At 37.4% G+C, this 19,551-nt stretch overlaps 1 protein-coding gene and 1 long non-coding RNA gene across 2 annotated transcripts; one reads left to right on the top strand and one right to left on the bottom strand.

Moving 5' to 3' along the window:
* Window positions 1-596: 596 nt before the first annotated feature.
* LOC144355136 (uncharacterized) lies at window positions 597-2,951 on the bottom strand. The gene is made up of 2 exons (XR_013421149.1): window positions 2,648-2,951; window positions 597-870 (listed from the first exon to the last, which is right to left on the bottom strand). It is a non-coding gene; the product is annotated as an uncharacterized LOC144355136 (long non-coding RNA).
* Window positions 2,952-7,417: 4,466 nt separating this feature from the next.
* On the top strand, window positions 7,418-16,312 carry LOC102808098 (carbohydrate sulfotransferase 11-like). Its single transcript, XM_085506134.1, has 3 exons — window positions 7,418-7,556; window positions 12,087-12,203; window positions 13,764-16,312. Exons 1-3 carry the CDS (start codon window positions 7,514-7,516, stop codon window positions 14,711-14,713), a joined length of 1,110 nt encoding a protein of 369 aa, XP_085362260.1. The 5' UTR covers window positions 7,418-7,513; the 3' UTR covers window positions 14,714-16,312.
* The last annotated feature ends 3,239 nt before the right edge of the window (window positions 16,313-19,551 follow it).

Raw genomic sequence — 19,551 nt, 5'->3', positions numbered from 1 at the left:
CGGGAGGGTCATCACCTGCGCACACGCGGGAATTGAGTCCCAAGTGACGATAACAACACACGCTAAAAACGCAAAGCCTCATGGGTAGACGCTTCTTTGTAAACATACGCAGGTGACGACTCCCACACTTTAATGATGTCACTAGGCATTATGTCATCTGATTAACTAATCATAATTATTCAGTAATTGTATTATTTTAATTATGCATGCAAGTATATGATTAATCCTTAATGAACAAAACATTGAAAATGTATAAAATTCTCAGAACTTGACAACCAATCATGTAGTATATCTCAGTAATTATTCATATAGTACTAGTACTTTTAAAGGTCGGGTGTCATTATTTAGAGCTTGACAGCTGACCATTTTGTAGAACTCAGTAAATATTCATACAAAAAATGTCAAGGGTCATTGTTCAGCTTGACAACCAATCATGTAGTATATCTTACGTAGTATAAGTAATTATTCATATAGTACTTTTAAAGGTCAAGTGTCATTGTTTAGAGCTTGACAACCAATCAGTTTGCTGATCACAGTAATTATTCATGCAGAACATTTAAAGGATAAGCTCATTGCTCAGAGTATGACAAACAATTTTGCAGTTCTCAGTATTTATTCATACTTAACTTTTAAAGATCAAGTCAGATTTAAGTAAATATCCATACAAAAAAGGTCAAAGGTCATTGCTCAGCTTGACAACCAATCATATAGCAGATCTCAGTAACTATTCATGCAGAACTTTTATAGGTCAAGGGTCATTGCTCAGCTTGACAACCAATCATATAGCAGATCTCAGTAACTATTCATGCAGAACTTTAAAAGGTCAAGGGTTATTGCTCGCAGCTTGACAGCTAACCATTTTGTAGAACTCTAAAAATTCATACAAAAAGGGTAAAGGGTCATTGTTCAGCTTGACAACCAATCATGTAGCAGATCTCAGTATCTATTCATGCAGAACTTCTAAAGGTTAAAGGTCATTGCTCGCAGCCAATCATTTTGCATATCTCAGTAATTATTCATAAAGTATAATATCTTGTAACAGGTTAAAAAGTTATTAGTGAAAAATGAAGAGAGTTTACTGTCACTGCAAGAAAAAATGGATTGGCAATATTGCAGTATGGGAAATGTTTTGCTATATTATGCAAAACGGTAAGAAAATAATGGCTACATTGTGAGCAATATAGCTATATCAATACTGCAATAATTCTGTTCCATTTTTCCATACAGTCACAGTAAACGACCGTGAGAACACTCAACAACAAATTAAGTTTTATATTTATTGGGTATTAGATTTCGTTAATGTCTGTCTCAGCAGTGTGTGTGGTAAGTCATAGCGAGTGAGTGCAGGTAAGCAGTTCATCAACTTACTAAAAATAGTTTATCAACTTACTAAAAATAGAACTGACGCATGAGAGTACAGGCGCGAGCTAAGTGGAGCTCAAGAGGGCGCTACACACATTCAGAGTTAAACTTTCATAAAATCTCTAATTTAGGCGTCAGATAAGAATAAAATGCCTCGAAGGGCGATAGCCGTCGCACCACGCTAGGCCGAAGGAGTCACCGGCGGTAATTAGTGCAAGTCGCGCCCGGGTCAAACCTCATGCTTGTGATTTCAATTAGAAGAACACATTGGATTGTGGGAGAATCAATGTTTATCAACACACATGCACATCGCAACAACTACCACCCTTTAATTTTAATGTAATATGTCTATTGTCTGAAAGCAATTACTTTACCATTGAAATCTATTTTAGAGATGCGTTATAATGAATGAGTTTTCTCACTTTGCATAACTTCTGAAACAACAGACACGGCCATGTACTATAAAGTGTATCATTTTCAAAGTTTTAGTGTATCTATACTGGTACTTCTTTCGTAATGTACATGTTATCTCAACTTTTATATAATAATTGTGCTTATGAGGAATTTCGTCGAACTTAGGACTCAGAGTACCGGTACTAACAAAATTAATGTGTTTTAAGGGATAGTTGTTTAGTCAAACACCCCCTCAAAAAATTGACCAAATGACCATTTTCATCACCATGTGCCCGATTAGAGGGAATAGTATATTTTTTGAGGGGGGGAAATAAAATTGTGAACTGATTTTTACTATGACAAAACAGAAATGATTACGAAAAATATGCACATTTTATTACAATATTATTTACATACCATCAGAATAGTGTAAAATTATTAGGGTCTGTGGGATAACAATTGAAGTCAAGAGATTTGTTATTATCACCCTGCGACCTTAAAGGTCAAGTCTGTTATTAACCAATCAGAATGCTGTGTTTCACTGAAGCAATTTCCCAGTAATTTCTGAATATTGACGATGGCCTTTTTCACAATACAATTTGGAAGCAATTACCAATATGTAAATAAAATTTTTTAGCACTGATTTCAAAGACAAGATTCACATCAGCGTAAAGACAATTTTTTTCTCTTTTTTCCATTATGTTTTTTTTTTTTTGCTATAGTTCCCATGAGAAATTAGATTTTAATCTCCCCCCCCCCCGTTTTGAAATGGGTGACCCCTTACACAGATATTGTTCGATGGAATCAACGCCGATCCACCCAACGCTGACCAGTAGAGATGGCGGGGACAATCAAGGGGGAGTAGTCGAGACGGATGGGTAAACTTACTAACCTCAGATCTTCGATCACGACAAGTGATTATAAATCAACCTTGTTTAAATCACAGCATAGTAATGTTATCCTCAATAACATCATCTGGCGATAGTATGATGTCGACCTCCTGATGTCAGCGAGATGGCACTGAATTCCCCAGTGCTCAGTGCGGCGATACTTGCGTCAACAAATCAAACCGGGTAAAATGATGATGTAGTTCGGGTCCAAGTATCAACGCCTCAAGATGATGGCAACACAATCCAATGTTTTGCTTTCACGATAGATACTTACTCATTATAAACCGACCTTTCTTTATCAGCTGTTCTATTAGTTAAGTTTACTCCCACTGTACAACCGTTGAACCTGATAAAATACTCGGTAGTATTATATTACGTGATAACCTCGCTGTTTAAATTGTTTGACTCTCCGTAAATTACAAAGCATAACATATTGCACTGCCTGAAAGATAATTAATTATATAAATAAGCAAAAACTTGTAAATTGAGTAAAACAATTAATTATCTGTGTGTTAGTATCCACACTCCCCGGGTTATTGCACTGTTGATATATGAGACACGCTTTTATGTACACGTTTTAATGAAACTATATATCATAAAACGTTCGAAATTATTTGTCAAATGTGGTCCAAACCAGAACAGTGGCCCAATTATTAGCTAGATCTAGTGTACAGGCTGATTCTGACAGATGATCTGTAATCGTCCATCAATGACGTTTCTGGGAGATTTTGCTAGAATGTTGACAACGAATGACTACACAACCAAACAGTAGATTTGAACGTCTTCGCCTTCGACACAGTACTTAATTTGATGTCGCAAAAGCGCTCTGACACTAAAGGGCGCAATTTAAAGGAAGGGTGAATTTAATTTAAATATTAAAGGGCGGTAATCGTCGCGCTGCGCATGTGCGACATTTGTGTTGATAAACATTGTTTTTCCAATACTCCAATGCGCTCTTCTAATGGGAATCGCAAGTATGAGGTTTGACCTGGGCGCGACTAGCCCTAAATACCGCTCATGGCTCCTTATATACCTTCTAAACACCTCATAAAATAAATAATTAAAACTTGGTAACGTCTCAGTTTGTACTCGTTGATCTGCGCAACAGTCAAAGTCGCCATCTTTGTTTATTTGAGACCCATATATCTCGCGCATGCGTGGCGCGACGACTACCGCCCTTTAAAATATGTGTATACTATGCTTAGAATTCCGACACTGTCGCTACTCCTCAGGGATTGCACGCAGGAAACAAATTTGATAACACATAAACACATTATTTCGTGGTCAGTAGTGGGACACATCCGTGACAACATCGTCCAATTCGCACGAATTCGGTGAAACCCGACCATCCATGGCCATGAGGCGAGGAGACGGCCGAATTAATGAACCCTTGCTGGCGAAGATGCTGTGGCAGATTCAATTAAAGCGAGGGAGTCGTCATCCACGCATGCCCCAGGTGGCCATAGTGTGTCATTGTTTACAAACAAGCGTCTACCCATGAGCCTTTGCGTTATTGGCGTGTGTTGTTATCATCGCCTGGGACTCAATTCGCGCGCGTGCGCAGGTGACGACCCTTCCCGCTTTAAACTATACTCAATAGTATAAAAAAAAAACTCCCTGGGTGGAATTCTTCACTTCGGACGACAGAGGCGTAATAAAGTTTCACTGGAGACGCTTACTTGTGAGGTTTGTATGTGAAATCTACTAGGCTTACAGTAAACACATACATATAGTGGGCGCTGTGTTATCACAAAAAATGTGTTTTACTAATTGCTAAATAATGAGCTGTGAGATAGTGTTTCTAATTTCGCTATTTTAAAGTTTAATAATACTTAATACGCGTGCGCTTATTTTTTTGACCGCCGTATAGGGTTCACCAAAGGTCTGGTCTTGCAAAGAGTTGAGGCCGTTTGTGTATTTGTTAGGAGGACTTGTTATAATTTGAAGTGATGGTTTAATTAGTTCACAAGCCAATAAATAGTTGGCCGGTACCATTTGAGGCGGGGGTGTATTTGTATCATTTTGTATCTAGATTACGAATTTGTATGATAGCAGGATCGAATCGTTAGCCCTTCATGCGACCATGCTCCTTGTTTCCATGTATAGTAAATTTCAATTTTGTCTCTTGAAGTCGTCCATGACTATGATTACCAGAGGATAAGGGGGTGATTATATTGGATCACGTGACCATTTTTTGTGGCCAAGGTTTAGAATGTTGTTTTAAGTGATATAAAACTGCTGAACAGAATATTTCACTAATCGCCAATTTTGTTTTGTCGTAGCGCCCTCAACGTCAATCTTTTTTTGTCTAGTTTTAAAATGGATGCGGAGCTCTCCCACCCTAAATCCAGGTGAGTACCCCCCCCCCCTCGTGTCTTAAATTTCCACTGCGGTCTTGAAATCATCTATATATATCATTGTCGTTAGTAGGGTAATTGTAATGGGTGTTTTTGGGTACTGTTTGTTTTACCAGCTTGTTCTGAGTGATTATGCATCTTGAATTTTCAAGCCTGAAGGTATTCTTGCGGGCGGACATCCGGGCATTTTCACCGCCTGGCAACCATCACGGTGAAAACAAAGGCCGAAACTATCCGAAAACGGTACTTTGCGATGGTTGTTGAGACTCCCCAGAACAGTTTAACAAGATTACTCCTGTTTGTGAAATATATATAAATTTGGTTGTTCAGTATTACTTCAAAGTTGAGTTTGCGCCGTTTTCTCGAACTTAGCTGTTTTCCACGGCTCTTCGACCGACGTTCAACAGCAGTGCGTACAGAGCCCATAGAAATACATGGCAAAGTGGTGCGCGTCTTAGCAACGTGGCGTCTTGTGACGTAGCTCCGCGGCCCCTGAGGATAAGGTTCCTAATTACTGCCTTTACATATTACCCATTGTCGTTCAACCGCTACCTCGTTGCGACACCTGATTGTTTCCACAAGAAAGCTTAAGTAAAATACGTTTACATTATAGTCTTCGGTAGCTTGCAAATACACCAATCAGCGTGTCTCCCTTCCATTACATGGGACCAGTCAATCTGGAATGGAGTATGTTAGTTGCGCCACCACAGTTGAAATATAGAAATGTCTAGTCAATCAGTTTGTTCCTACTGTCGACCAACCAAATCGACGTTTATTTATTGTTATAAATATTTATGAATGATAGTTGAATCCAGCCAGCCAATCAACGGGCGCCTTGCATTCTAACCAAAAAAGACAAGACAAAAAATAGGAGTGATGTATAATTTACGAACAAAGATAATCAAAGTAAAGATTCCATAAAAATAATTAATCTTTTTTCAATTAACATGAACTGTATTAATTGCAAGGTCGTTTATTGTTGAAAAATAGAACATGAATTGCCTAACAATTTCCCAAAATAATACTTTTGTCACAACAAAGGCATTCCTTCATCTTTATAAATCTGTATAAAATTCACAAACAAGAGGTTTCAATTGGCTGATGAGCGTTTTCAAATAACGTCAATGTTCACTACTTTCGTTAATTGGCTGGTTGGATTCAACTTCACTTGACGTTTATGAATATTTTTAAAGAAGAAGGGAATGGCTTTATTGCGCCAATTTTAATAAGCATATTCTCTGGTTCAAGTTGATTTACCATTTTATTGTCACTTAGTCCCAACATATGATGTGGATTCTGCGGCTAAATTCACTATGTCCTAACTTGCACACACAATTTGCACATAAAAGTCTGACAAGAAAATATTTAAAAAACAATTGTTTATGCACCAGATAACCATCCCGGGGGGGGGGGGGTTACATGCCATAGAAGTGTAGTACATGCCGCCCGACTGGGGTGTCATTTCACGTTTGTTTGTTTTTAAAGTGGATAGTCATTCACCAAAGTTTTGGTTTAAAAGTGTGTAGCATGTACCACAGTCCCTAGAGGGACTGTGCATGTATTTACTTTTCACAGGTCCTTATATTCAAAGCCAGATACCGGAAAGGGCTGAATAAAAGGCGTTACCCGGATGCGCTCACTGGTTGCGAAAGTTGTAAGCTGGGTGTGTTCAAGTTTTTTCTTTCTTTACTATATCTCGTATCTATCTTTATGAAAAAATGAGGGAATACTGATCACCTTCACGATGAATATGGTGGTAAAGTAACATTTCAATGGTTTAGTGTGAATTATTAGACCTGGGATTAAAAAATATAATTCAAGGCCCTGTGAATAGAATTGTGGATTCATTTTAGCTCATTAGCTATAGGGATCATAGTTATGTTTTTGAATCACCCACACATAAACCAATTTATTAGTGTAAATGGCAGTGTTGACAACGTGGTAATGCATGCACATGTAACTTAAATCAACTGTCATTTAGGCAATAAAGATACTTACCACCAGACATTTCAAAATGTAGTATTTTATGTCACTGACACCCCCCCCCCAGCTGACATAGTGTATGTGGTACGAGTTAAACCATGTAGGTCCCTGAAAACACTTGTGTTTAGAAGTGGTTATATAAATAGAAAAAATATGGTTTAGTAGTGAGTATGGTTTACGAGAGGTGGGCTGCACACCCCTACCACCGGGGGAGAACCATACAAGTCACGAATCACGAGCGAATAAGCCGACACAGCAAGCATTGCCAACCGTCGATTACGTAAACCTAACAACAACTAATAAATGTATTTGTCGTCTGAGCGAAAACAGCCGCACTGTACAATAACTATGTAGAAGAGCGCCATCTCGCGGTCACACTAATAACAACTTTGTAATGATATCAAAGTAAAGAACATGCAGCTGTTACACACTCTTTTCGTTGTGTGTAGCCGATTAAAATCACCGTACACGTTTTCGGAAAATATTCCAACCACACAATAAATAATGTGACTGTTGTAGGGGTTCAGGATGTTACTGATCAGAAGATACAACCAAAATTGCCAGAATAAAGGTACGTACAATGCAAGGTCCTCTATTACGTTACCATGTACACCTAACGATCAGCCACAGTCAGTACTTCCTGTATATCAGTTAACACCCCGTGATACAATCACCATTTTAATTTCACACCACTTCCGGGCTATATATACTAGTACATCTAATCTCGCAGTATGACTTGTCCACCTGTGTTAACATTTCGAATCAGAGTGGCGGTGGTGACGTCACACGGCACACTTTCGAATTTCGTGTGTAAACCATGGTGTAAACTAACAATATAGTTTATACGCGTTGCAGAGACGTGACACGCGTACAATAACGCAAACGGCACCGCATTTAACTTGATGCTTCCAACGACAGGCAGAAATTGGGTTTACAAATAACGTATACCGTCGGTCATTCTGTTTAGCGTGTTGTGATTAATTTCACATAGATCGGGGTGCACAGTTTTTCTGGCAAACATACACACAATCACTGCGGCACAGGTGACGTCGACGGGCTGTGATTTGATACAACTGTCACTGAGCGTTATTTATAAGGCCAAACCATTGTATAGGGGCAGGGGGATAGCTGGTACAGGCGACAGGAAATAAAAAAGGCATTTTACAGGAAATAAAATTAAAGTTCCATTTACAGTAAAAAAAATGTTTTTTACAGATAAAGCAAATTTATAATTGCATTTTCCATTTTTATAATATATTTGATAATTTGTGTTTAGGAAACAAAATTGGAAATTGCGTATGAATCAGGACATTTAATGTGGAAACTGCTTTATACGCTTACAAAAAATAAGATCTTTGAACAAATTACGGAAGAATAAAATAGCTGATTACGTTTTACACCTTGCCCATGTTTACGGATTTATTTTTTTTTTATTTTTTTTTTCAAATTTATAATCAATATACATAACTTGATAAATACAAAAACCAAATTAGGCTCTATTTAGTTCCCCTTTAAATTACATTATTACGAAAATAAAAACAATTGATTAAAGCTTACGAAAATACTCCGTGCCGACCCTCATTGTACACTTGTGCGTTATTTTAAAGGGACCAATCATTATATACTATAGGGGTGGTAGTGTTGGAAACTTGGTCCACACTGAGCAAATGTATATTCATCCATCGATCCATCGATTCATTCATTCATTCATTCATTCATTCATTCATTCATTCATTCATTCATTCATTCATTCATTTATGAACACTAAAATAACAGCTAGACAATTCAGGAAGAAAACATTACTGGATGAACTAGAGTTTACACCTGTAAATGTAACACTAACAGACGAAAAGACATTTCAACAAACATTGCACGTCTGCTTGAATGGGGGAATTGTCCACAGTCACTTGAGGCTGAAAATTAATAAATACAGAGTTCGGGGTAAACTTGAATCAAGGAAATACTCGCCGTTGCGACACGCCCGATTGGCTGGAAATGAGTATGCGCACTTGATTTACCCAGAACTCTGTGCGAACCCCCCTTGATTCTGGCTGCTGGCCATTTTCGTTCATGAAATCGTCGGATATCACCAGAAAACGCAGTTTTGAATAAACCCAAGTCAGCGAATATGAACAATGGTTATTAACGTAGCACCCGACCCCCTTTGAACATTTTGTTTCACATTTTAAGGTAAGAAATCGACATTTGAAACCGACAAGGTGTCGATTTACTAGGTGCCATGTTTCACAATTTGCTTGTTTATATGCGTATAGCGGAAGATTTAAACCAAAATAGTATTTATTAATTTTCAGCCCCAAATAACTGGGGAAATACCCCCTAATGAAAACTGGAATTGAACGCAAGATTGAAATCAAATACTAATTTAGGGTTAGTGATATCAAAATGTGTTTCCGTTCTTCTATACTAACCAATTGCTTTCTAGTGTAGTTTCATGATTCTTGCGTGATAACACACATGTGAATCAACGTTCATTGATTGCCACCTGAGTCTCAATTCATTCGCCATGGCAACCAAATAACGCCACTAAAATTTACGAGGCTTAAGGTTTTCGGTCAAAAATGCGCCTGTCCCCAATCAATTAGGACGTGAGTGAAATACATATTAAGATAAGGACCCTTGAACCCCTTATCTGTTTGATGAAGTGTTTCTCAAGAAGCTTTTTCTGCGCTATGTCCCAGGATCGCATATCGCCGCTGACATGTGAGTGATGTGTTTGTTTTTCAAACGGTTGGTACAGTCACTGCTAAGTTATTTAAAAGCATTACAACGATTTCTCACATTGAATATACAACTACGTTATACCATAGACCCTCAACCCTTTGTTGAGGGTCTATGGTTATACTTCCGATCGCCGAGATAAATAATGTCTTAATAGCCAGGTGCCACCGTGGGTGCCACAGCGAGCGTAGTTCCGGGTGTACTTCTTCAGCGAATGCCTCGCATTTTTCAAGTCTGTTGCAGCCTGAACCGGAAATAGTTACGACAATTCTTAAGGGTCATTTTTTTTGCTCTGATCTGCGATGTGTAATCGCGGTTATAAGCTTGATGTCCGGGTATAATGATACAGTAGAGCCGTTCATAGTCTCACCACAGACACGGTTACTAAATCGTTAGTTTAGTAACCGTGCCAGAGTCGACGTCACACTCTATGTGTCCCCGTTTTCTGTGATAAACACGGCGGTCGTGTGAAACTGCTTACATTTAATGGGTACGATTGGTACGTCGCTCATTAGGCTGTTGTTTCGAAGACGTCAAGCAAGTATCGTTCAAGCACGGAGTCATGATGAGGCAAGACACTTTAGGTATTCCAACACAGCACGTTCAGATGTTTTCGCTTCGTTGAATTCACAATCCTATAATTTATCGAAATAGTCACGCTTGGGCGTTGGTCCATGTTTCTCGAGAACGTTGATGAAATCATGGAGATATAAACTGATACCTCCATAATGAAATACACCACGGTTAGTAACCGTGAATACACTTTAGTTAAAGCGGGGGAGTCGCCACCTGCGCGTGCGTCAGATGGCCACAGCGTGCCATGAGCATTTGCGTTTTTAGCGTGTATTGTTACTGTTGTTGTTACTATAACTGTTCTCATGAGGTTTACACCGTCTTGAATACTATTCTGATTAATTAATCGTCACTATCGTTGCTTCGTGTTCGACGTGGGTCCCATGCTACGTATACACCGCGTGTAAAATATGCTGCATGATGACTGTGCGCTTTGAGATACATCTTTTAGAAAAGATTAAAGCAGGAGGGTCGCCATCTGCGCACGCGCGGGAATTGAGTTCCAAGCGACGATAACAACGCGCGCTAAAACGCAAAGAGTCATGGGTAGACGCTTGTATGTAAACAATGACACGCTATGGCCATTTGACGCATGCGCAGGTGACGACTCATTTCATTTATAATAACAATTTTATTCGAAATTCTGATTCTAAAGAACAGACGATTGTTGAAAACTTTATTTGATGAGATTGACCTAATTTAATACTGTGCATTTCATAAAGGTATAAAGGAAGGGAATTCTATTGTTATGACGTGGATTGTTACTACCAATTATTTTTGTTGTGCGCCCCCTCAACATTTTTGAAATATAGATTCTCTAAACCGCTAGTTTGTTTTCTGGCAACGGAATGAAAATAGTTAAACTTTGAATAGTTTTTCGGACCATTTTGATCAGCGGTCACACACGGAATCGTGCGTGGTGGCGCCATCTTGAATTCCGCTCACTTCTCGCGTGAACTAACACCTCGATTTCGCAGTTCACTCGCTTTGGCGTTCTATGGTTACGTCAGTTCTATTTTTAGTGGGTCATTAAACTACTCGGTGCGCTCGCTTGCCAGGCACTGCCTGCTAGAGAGTCGGCGAGGGGTATTTTAAGCTGTACTCAATTCAATTATTATGTTCGTAATAATGTAATTTAAATAAATAAAAAACGTAAATTCGTATACATGGGCAAGGTGTAAAATTCAATCAGCTATTTTATTCGTCTGTAATTGTAATTATTTTTTGTAAGCATATAAAGCAGTTTCCACATTAAATGTCGTAATTCGTACGCAATTTCCAATCTTGATTCTTAAACAAAAATCATCAAATATATTATAGAAATGTAATTAGGAATTTTCGTTATCTGTAAAGTGTAAAAATCTATTTTTTACTGTAAATGGAACTTTCATTTTATTTCCTGTAAAACGTAAAATGCTTTTTTTTATTTCCTGTAACTTGTACCCCTTGCTACCTTCCTGCTACATATTAGCCAGAGAACCGAGCTGTATAGATAAATTGTGTATACACAGGGACCCCTGTTACATATTAAAATGCATACTCTTGTTACCATTCGGACAATTGAAAAATGTTCTCTCACTTCATTGCACCACTGTTCCACTGATCTATTTGGAACAGTGGGTCGCGATGGCGGATGAGAATCGAATAGTATCTGAGGGACAATTACAAGTCTCGTTGTACTCTCGCAATCAACGAGATCTCGGCGTCCATTTGTATAGATAAGGTATATTCACATTTCGTTACGAGTAGAATTGTTCAATCTATTTAACTAATATATATTTATTCACAGAATGTATGGGTGTCAGGAAAAGCATCAAGAAACCCGCAATGATTTCAAATAAACATACAATGATTGCTATAATAGGAGTACTTTTTTTTACAACCGTTTGGTTGTGCACCTCGTCAAGTGAGTATAGCTTACTTTATATCATAATAATGTCGTACATGGGGAGGGCTGACTGTATATGTAACATGTTATTGCATTCCTTATTCGTCGTTGGTCCAAACTTACTGTGCGCGGTGCATAACCACTTTTTTTAACGGAATAAAGGTAACATGGAGCAGATACTTGTATATTTACAAAGTATGAATATGTTTATTCGAGACCAAACACGTTACCTATTTTCTTGCCTTTTTACGAAAACTAATTTTTAACTATTGTGACAAATGCAAATGTAATTTTTATCCATTTTTGTCGATATAATGATGCAGAAATCACACGATTTATTCATTTTGAAATAGGTTAACGCAGAGGCCGACTCATAAATAAAAATACACAGAATTTATTGATTTTAAAATAGAACTTACTACATGGCAATATAGGTATATTAACTTTAAAAATGCATGGTCACCTGCCTAATTTGCAAGAAAATGATTGTTGTATTTAGTTGATAGTAGTAGATAAATGTTTGGCATAATTTACTATAGGTCCTTATGGTAAGCCATATAATAAATTGTAGGCTTTGTCAAATAGGCTGAACAAACATATATTGATAATGATGGGATACTTATTCAGGTCCTCAATGTTTAAAAAATATCCGGGTTTTAAAAAGTTTTGAAAAATGGAATTGTTTTAAAATAGCGATTTTTAAAATGTTTCTGAAGTGATGTCACTGTAATGCGCAGCAATGTCTTGTATCACATGGTACAATGATTGTACGTAATAAACCAATGAACATTGTCATGCGATTTATGACCAATTTTCTCCGGAATTATGAGTTGGTTTCTACCTTAAAGTTGACGTTTTATAGACAGTCTCTGATTTCAATCTATAGCCATAAGATCACAGACACATCCAGAAAAACGACTCTGAAAAATTTACCTGACTATATCTTCAGAATGCAATCAGGAAGCACATACAAAGTCCGAGATCCAAGTTCAAAGTTTGTGATCTTGTAAAGTAACATTGGAACAACATGAATGAACCAACATCAAGTTCAGTTCACGGGAATTTCCGTAACTTAATCTTCTCAGCAAATATTAACATGAGCTGTATGCAAGAACGCATTCACTAAAATGACACACAGATCATTGAACTCACTTAATTCAAAGGCTAATATAGTGTATTGAACAAAACTGGTAATATTTGGAAATACACTGTAAAATGTCACCTGAGACAGTGTCTGATTCAGGGTGCCTACCAACAGTCGATCCTTGTAAAATGGGATGTGGATTGGCTCAATGAACCCTATACTAGTTTTTTTTTTTACACTAGTCAACTTTTGCAAATTAAAAATATGGCCTAGGTAACAGTTATTCACCGCTTTGTTCCGCCATGGATGGTACGCAATAACGTGACAAAGTATAAGAACATGACGAGCCAATCAGAATGCTGAGACCACGAGTAGACACCTACCATAAGTAGGTATGTCGCTTGGTGTGCCAAGACACTTGAAGCGGAAACCAGTTTTGGGATTTTCATATTTTTATTTTCAACTATAACTAACCTGATTTTTTTGCTTCACAGGAAACCTGTCTGTCAGATCCGAGTCAATGTTTCTACCAAAAGTCGACCCTTCACAGCACGATCTACTAAAAGCCGTCTCGTACAGAAATGAAGTATTGCCGTTGAGGCAACTGTATAACAATAACGTTACTGTAGAACAGCTTCAAGCACAGAGAATTTCCACATTAAAGGAAGGGTGTGCCAAAGCTAGACAGAATGGCATATACTTTCCACATGGCGGCAGATTACCAATTTATAATGACGAGTATAAATTTATGCTTTGCGCTGTTCCAAAAGTCGCCACTACCAGCTGGAAACGCGTTTTTCTTGTCTTGCAAGGTGATGCGAACTCCACCGAATCTCTGTACCACAAAGAAGTTCAGCACAGATACCACTACCCTAAGCTTGTATCTCTCTATGGGCAGGAGGAGAAATTCAAGTTATCAATGTACACCAAAGTTGTTTTCGTCAGAGAGCCATTTCACAGGATTTTATCGGCGTATAGAAATAAACTGGAAGTCGTTGATACCGCGATATACCGGAAAATATACGGTAGAGCAATTGTTAAAAAATATCGGAAGAACCCTTCGCCGTTTTCGCTGAAAACGGGCTCTGATGTGACATTCCACGAGTTTGTTGAATACTTAGCGGATCCAAAGACAACATTTACCCACATGGACATGCATTGGCGACCGATGTTCAAACTGTGCGATGTTTGCAACAGGAATTTCGATATCATTGGAAAGTTCGAAGAACTACAAGAAGACGCCCTTTATGTTCTTCAACGGATTAATGCTAGTCACGTGGTCAAGTTTCCAGGATACGACACTCACGTGACTAACAGTTCAATTGAGGAGACTTATTTACAGTACTATTCCACCATTCCAAAGGAACTACTTTTACGTTTATATAAAAAATACGAACTTGATTTTCAATTATTCGGGTATAAGACGCCTTCGATACTGACATGAAGCAACTCGCGCGAAATGTTAGTATGGGGGAGTGAACGCGTGGTTACATTGTGTCTTTTATTCGACAAAAATATTCAAACTGTTTACATACGTATTTTTTAAAGAGAACATCCTGGTCATTAAGTGTTTAAACAAACAATACATAGGTACTTCTGAGATTGTGATCCGTATACACAACACCACCAGAAGTCGGACCTCAGTGTTTAAATGGAACTATTATAAGTTGTTATCACAATGTACCACACAGTAGCAGTGACATAAGAATGTGATATTTGTGCATATTGCACCTACTGGGCGTCAGATGGGTCATTGCACACATTTTGAAATTTTAACGTCAACATCTAGTTACAGACAAATTATTTTTGTGATCACAGTTTGAAATACGATCAATCTGAATGTTCTTACTATATGCCGATTGTTTCAGTGTTCACCAATATTACGTTTAAAAGTCGCTTTTGTGGATTTCGTAGTTTCTAATTCTCCCAACTTTACATTGTCAGCAATGGATTCATATTCTGCAGTGAACCGAGCGACCATTGAGCGACCATTATATACAGTGTGACACTAAATGGAATGGTGTGTGGCAATATGTATTATCGTCATGGCAACATCTGTCTTCGAATAGAACGCTCAACGACTGCATGCATGAAATGCAAGTATTTTAATTTATCGAACATGGTATCTGTTGTTATCTTGACCGGGAGTAAAGAGCTGTCAATTTACATATTGCTTACATATGCAGTTATGGCCACTATTTTAGATCTATATGAACACGAAAATTGAACACACAAGTAACAGCAGAACTTTCCAGTACATTGAAAAAAGATATTTTAACTTTTAAACAAAAACAATCTTGGAGAGAAATCAATAGTATATTATTATGACGGACATTTTATGTAAATAAAGTGTATTTATGCAAATAACGAATGTTCGAATGATCACATGATTGGTTCAAGAGACATTCCAGTCACAGTCAGCTGGCGCACAAATGATAATAAAATGAATGCGATATTTACTATACGGGGGTCGCCATCTTGAATGCGGCATAAAACTAAATAAGAGACAAGTTGTGAAACGCGTTTTTCAGATTCTTACAAATCAGGACAAAAATGCCAATCTTTCACAGAAATACGATCCGTTGGGGGTAATATTAAGCCAACCGATAACAAAATTCGGCCTAATTCGTCGTTTTTGTGTGGAAAAATCTCTTGAATACGAACACCTGATTACACGAAGAACACAGAACACTTTCCTGGAGGATTTGAAACCAACAATTTTCATTCCAGCTCAGCAGCCAATCAGCGACGGCCTTACTGTTGGATGACAATTTCGGTATGAAATAGATTGCAACCATCCATATATGTATGGTACAATAATAATTCAATTCTGTGGACCATATTTCACATTGTGCAACACACGATTAAATACACATGTCTTTTGGAACTCATAGTTACGCCTAGTGAATATAAGAATGTGGAAATATGCACTATGTGTTTTCTTTAAAGACAGGTAAAGTTGCACATGTTTACAGTCGCCATGCAATGTTATTAGCTGAAGTTTGTTTGTGAATAAACCAGTATACTGTTTTATCACCTTCAACTTTCAATATTTATGAAACAAGGATTTAGAATTCATTGCACTGCATCCACACTGATATCTCTAGTAAAACATGGGGAAATTTTACCTGACCATAACATCTTGTAGGGAGGTGTAAAAGTACGCGGATGTTTAATGTGTTCGTTCGTTATTTACCCTGAATGGCCTCCATGTGTTTTAATTGTAGGCAATACCACACCAAGATACAGTTATAATTAAAAAAAAAAAATCACATTTTTTTTTCAAATACAAAATATACACAATACAATAGTTAGAATATACTCAACTTTAAATTAAGGCCGGATTGAAGTTCGCTTTAAAGTTTTATTCACACTTAGTAAATATATGAAACGTAAAATCCCATAACAAATTATATGCACAAATAATTTGAATTATAGATATTAAAGTAGATATCCTGCACAACAAATATCTACTATATAACTCGCTTCAAGGAAAATAAAGCCAACTATCTCAAGACTAATATAAGAGTTATATTATGAAGTGAATTTCTCGCTACCCAGCCAATATATATAACATGCTATACAGTGATTTACCATATGTGACATGCTATTGTATAGCCGTCACAGATAATTTCTCATAGAAGTGCAGCCTTAAGTGAACATTTAATTTGTGCTATATGTCCAGAAATCAATTCTCAATTAAACTCAAACTAAATATTACTATGGCGTTATGTATTCCATTAATTTATTAAATATATTTTCCTTCCAGCATCAACAATATTTTGACTCTAACCTATTTATACTTTTTATAAATACAGGTAATAACGATGGATAATACATTGACATTATAAATGTCCTCACACCAGAGGAATGATATACGTGCAAAGTAAATTTTACAGAATGTCTATATTGATATTTTATGTACTCCCAAGCTAGAGAGGTTATATACAGGTTCTAACAATTAACTATGCATACTGTCAGGTACATTGTTACTATAATTATTAATTAAAGTCATTCACTGATAGATCAGCTCGCTACAATAAAAAAATCTTGAATACATCTTACTTAACCAACTAACCTACTACTACTGTCTGCGCACAAACAGTAGTGGGATTGTATGTTCAACGATTCGAGAAACTGTGTGGAATGAAATTGACACATACTAGGGGATTAACATAATTTGGATATTGAAAACATAACTACATTACAATGGCACTTGCCAATCGTTGTCGTGGGATACATGTAAAATGAATTTAATTTAATACGTTTTTAGAAGAATAGCTACGTGTAGAACAATTAAGATGGATTTAATGGAACAAACAATTACTACAGGGGAATCATGATATTGAGAACTATAAAAATATTAAATAAATTGTACTTGATAGTTTGTGTAATATCTACCTGTAATTGACTGGATATTTAATACGCCGAATTAGATAACTTAATCGCCGAACAATGATTTCAAATACCGACGAAACCAAACTAGGAATGAGAAGATCTAATGGCGAATTAAATAATTGGAATATTCAAAACGATATAAATGCATTGTACTACATATATTCTGTAGCTCCCATGTCAAATAAAGTAAATACAGTGACGTAATGTACTCGGAAGCAGGCAACGAGCGATTTTATACATTTCCATTCAAAATAGATTAGATAGTGTAGTTGTTCCTATCAATTTAAAATGTCATTAACGAAAATTAGGATACTCCAAAGCTGTTTGGTTGTGTCCTCTATCTACCCCCTTCCACAAATGTTCCTCCCACTATTTAATTTAAAATCTGCCCTCTCTTTTAATTTGCATCTTCCCCTCCCCCGCTGCAGGTGGTGCGTGCAGCCCCTCCCACCACAGAACGTTTTTTTTAAACATATTCTGCACTCACAGACGGAAAGTGACAATTTGAAAATAAAGAGACCGGATGTCCTGCTCGTTGAGATATTTCATGATATGCGGTGAGTGTACGTAAATATTGACAAAAATACATGTGCCCAAGTGAATTTCTAGAGTTGTTTAGATGCTCATTGTAATCTACCAACTACATAGATAATAATATCCACCCAAACGCACACAAATATCCTCGTCCTCCTGCCAATATTTTACCCATTCTGCTATGTGCAGAAATACAACTGCCCTCCCAATCACAAAACCTCACTAGAACAGATTCGTTCAAATCATAACGGCTGAAAGGGATTCAAGAGCGACATGGCTTTAATGGAATGAGCAGATTTAATGGCAAATTAAGTAATTGAAATGTCATTATTTCATTGTATTACTTATATTATATAAGTACAGAGATGTTAGTAGTTGGTTCATGAGGCATTTTGGAAAAGTCGCTGAACTGCATCGCCCTTATATCGTGCATGCAGTAATGGTCACGTGATCACATACTGGGTCAATAAGACCCCTTTCTAGTGGCACACTCTTTAATGGAACAAACGTGCTCTAATGGGTCGATCTAGGTCCATTTAGGTACAATACCGGTATTTTGCAATTGATGAAGCGGAGGTCAATGAAAAATTAGTATTATTTCAACAATTTACCACACTAAGGAAAAAAACACATTTCTGTGGCATCTGCCTTGAAGAGCACTGACTACATCCGCACCATTGATGGCGCACTATCGCTTACGTTTACGACACCTATCCGACGGACTGTGCCGACACGAAGTATATTGCTCTCGAAATACGTATTTTTTTTATTCTTTAAGCTATCACTGAACGTATTCTGAATTCGTTTTTTTTTTTCATAGGTTTATAATTAAAGTAAAGTACTCTGCACTGAAAATTATTTAAACAAGCCGGTAGGCTGGCTGGCGATCCGCTCCGCTCAAAAACAAGCAACATGTTTTCTGTTGTTTCCATGGTAGGACATGAACGTGAAGCTAACGTCGGTTTATAACTAAATGGGCCCCGTATACGAAGTTCGCAAAAACTATTCAGTCTTTAGAAGTCACTTAGTTTATTACTAGGACGTATTCTGCTGTTTTGCGATAGTGTTTTCTAGAATGAAGGCAGCATTTACAGCTAATTCAACGTTCAAAGTTGCGTTGGGATTACGTTGATACAGTGTAACAATGTAGGCGCCGGTGATACCAAACCAGTGCACAACGTAGCCAAAATAAAAAGCATGATCATTTTAACACTGCTATTACAAGACTGGTAGGAGGTAATAAGTTTGGGGCGAAAGTATTCAAAAATCAGTTTTTGGCTTCTGCCATGGCAGTGGTGAGTATAAACAAAATCAGCCAAGTCAAAACAATCACACAGAAGTTAAAAGCCG

The sequence above is a fragment of the Saccoglossus kowalevskii genome, chromosome 12 (genome assembly GCF_978046115.1).
Source record: "Saccoglossus kowalevskii chromosome 12, keSacKowa6.1, whole genome shotgun sequence".
In the NCBI taxonomy this organism is placed as follows: Eukaryota; Metazoa; Hemichordata; class Enteropneusta; family Harrimaniidae; genus Saccoglossus; species Saccoglossus kowalevskii.
The sequence above is the reverse complement of the archived record's forward strand: the minus strand, read 5'-3'. Positions and strand labels throughout refer to the sequence as shown.

Excerpts from the sequence above, each read along its gene's own strand:
- LOC102808098 (XM_085506134.1), top strand. The coding sequence starts at position 7,514 with ATGTTACTGATCAGAAGATACAACCAAAATTGCCAGAATAAAG. Across the intron at positions 7,557-12,086 it reads CCAAAATTGCCAGAATAAAG|AATGTATGGGTGTCAGGAAA; the intron begins GTACGTACAATG and ends ATTTATTCACAG. Across the intron at positions 12,204-13,763 it reads TTGGTTGTGCACCTCGTCAA|GAAACCTGTCTGTCAGATCC; the intron begins GTGAGTATAGCT and ends TTTGCTTCACAG.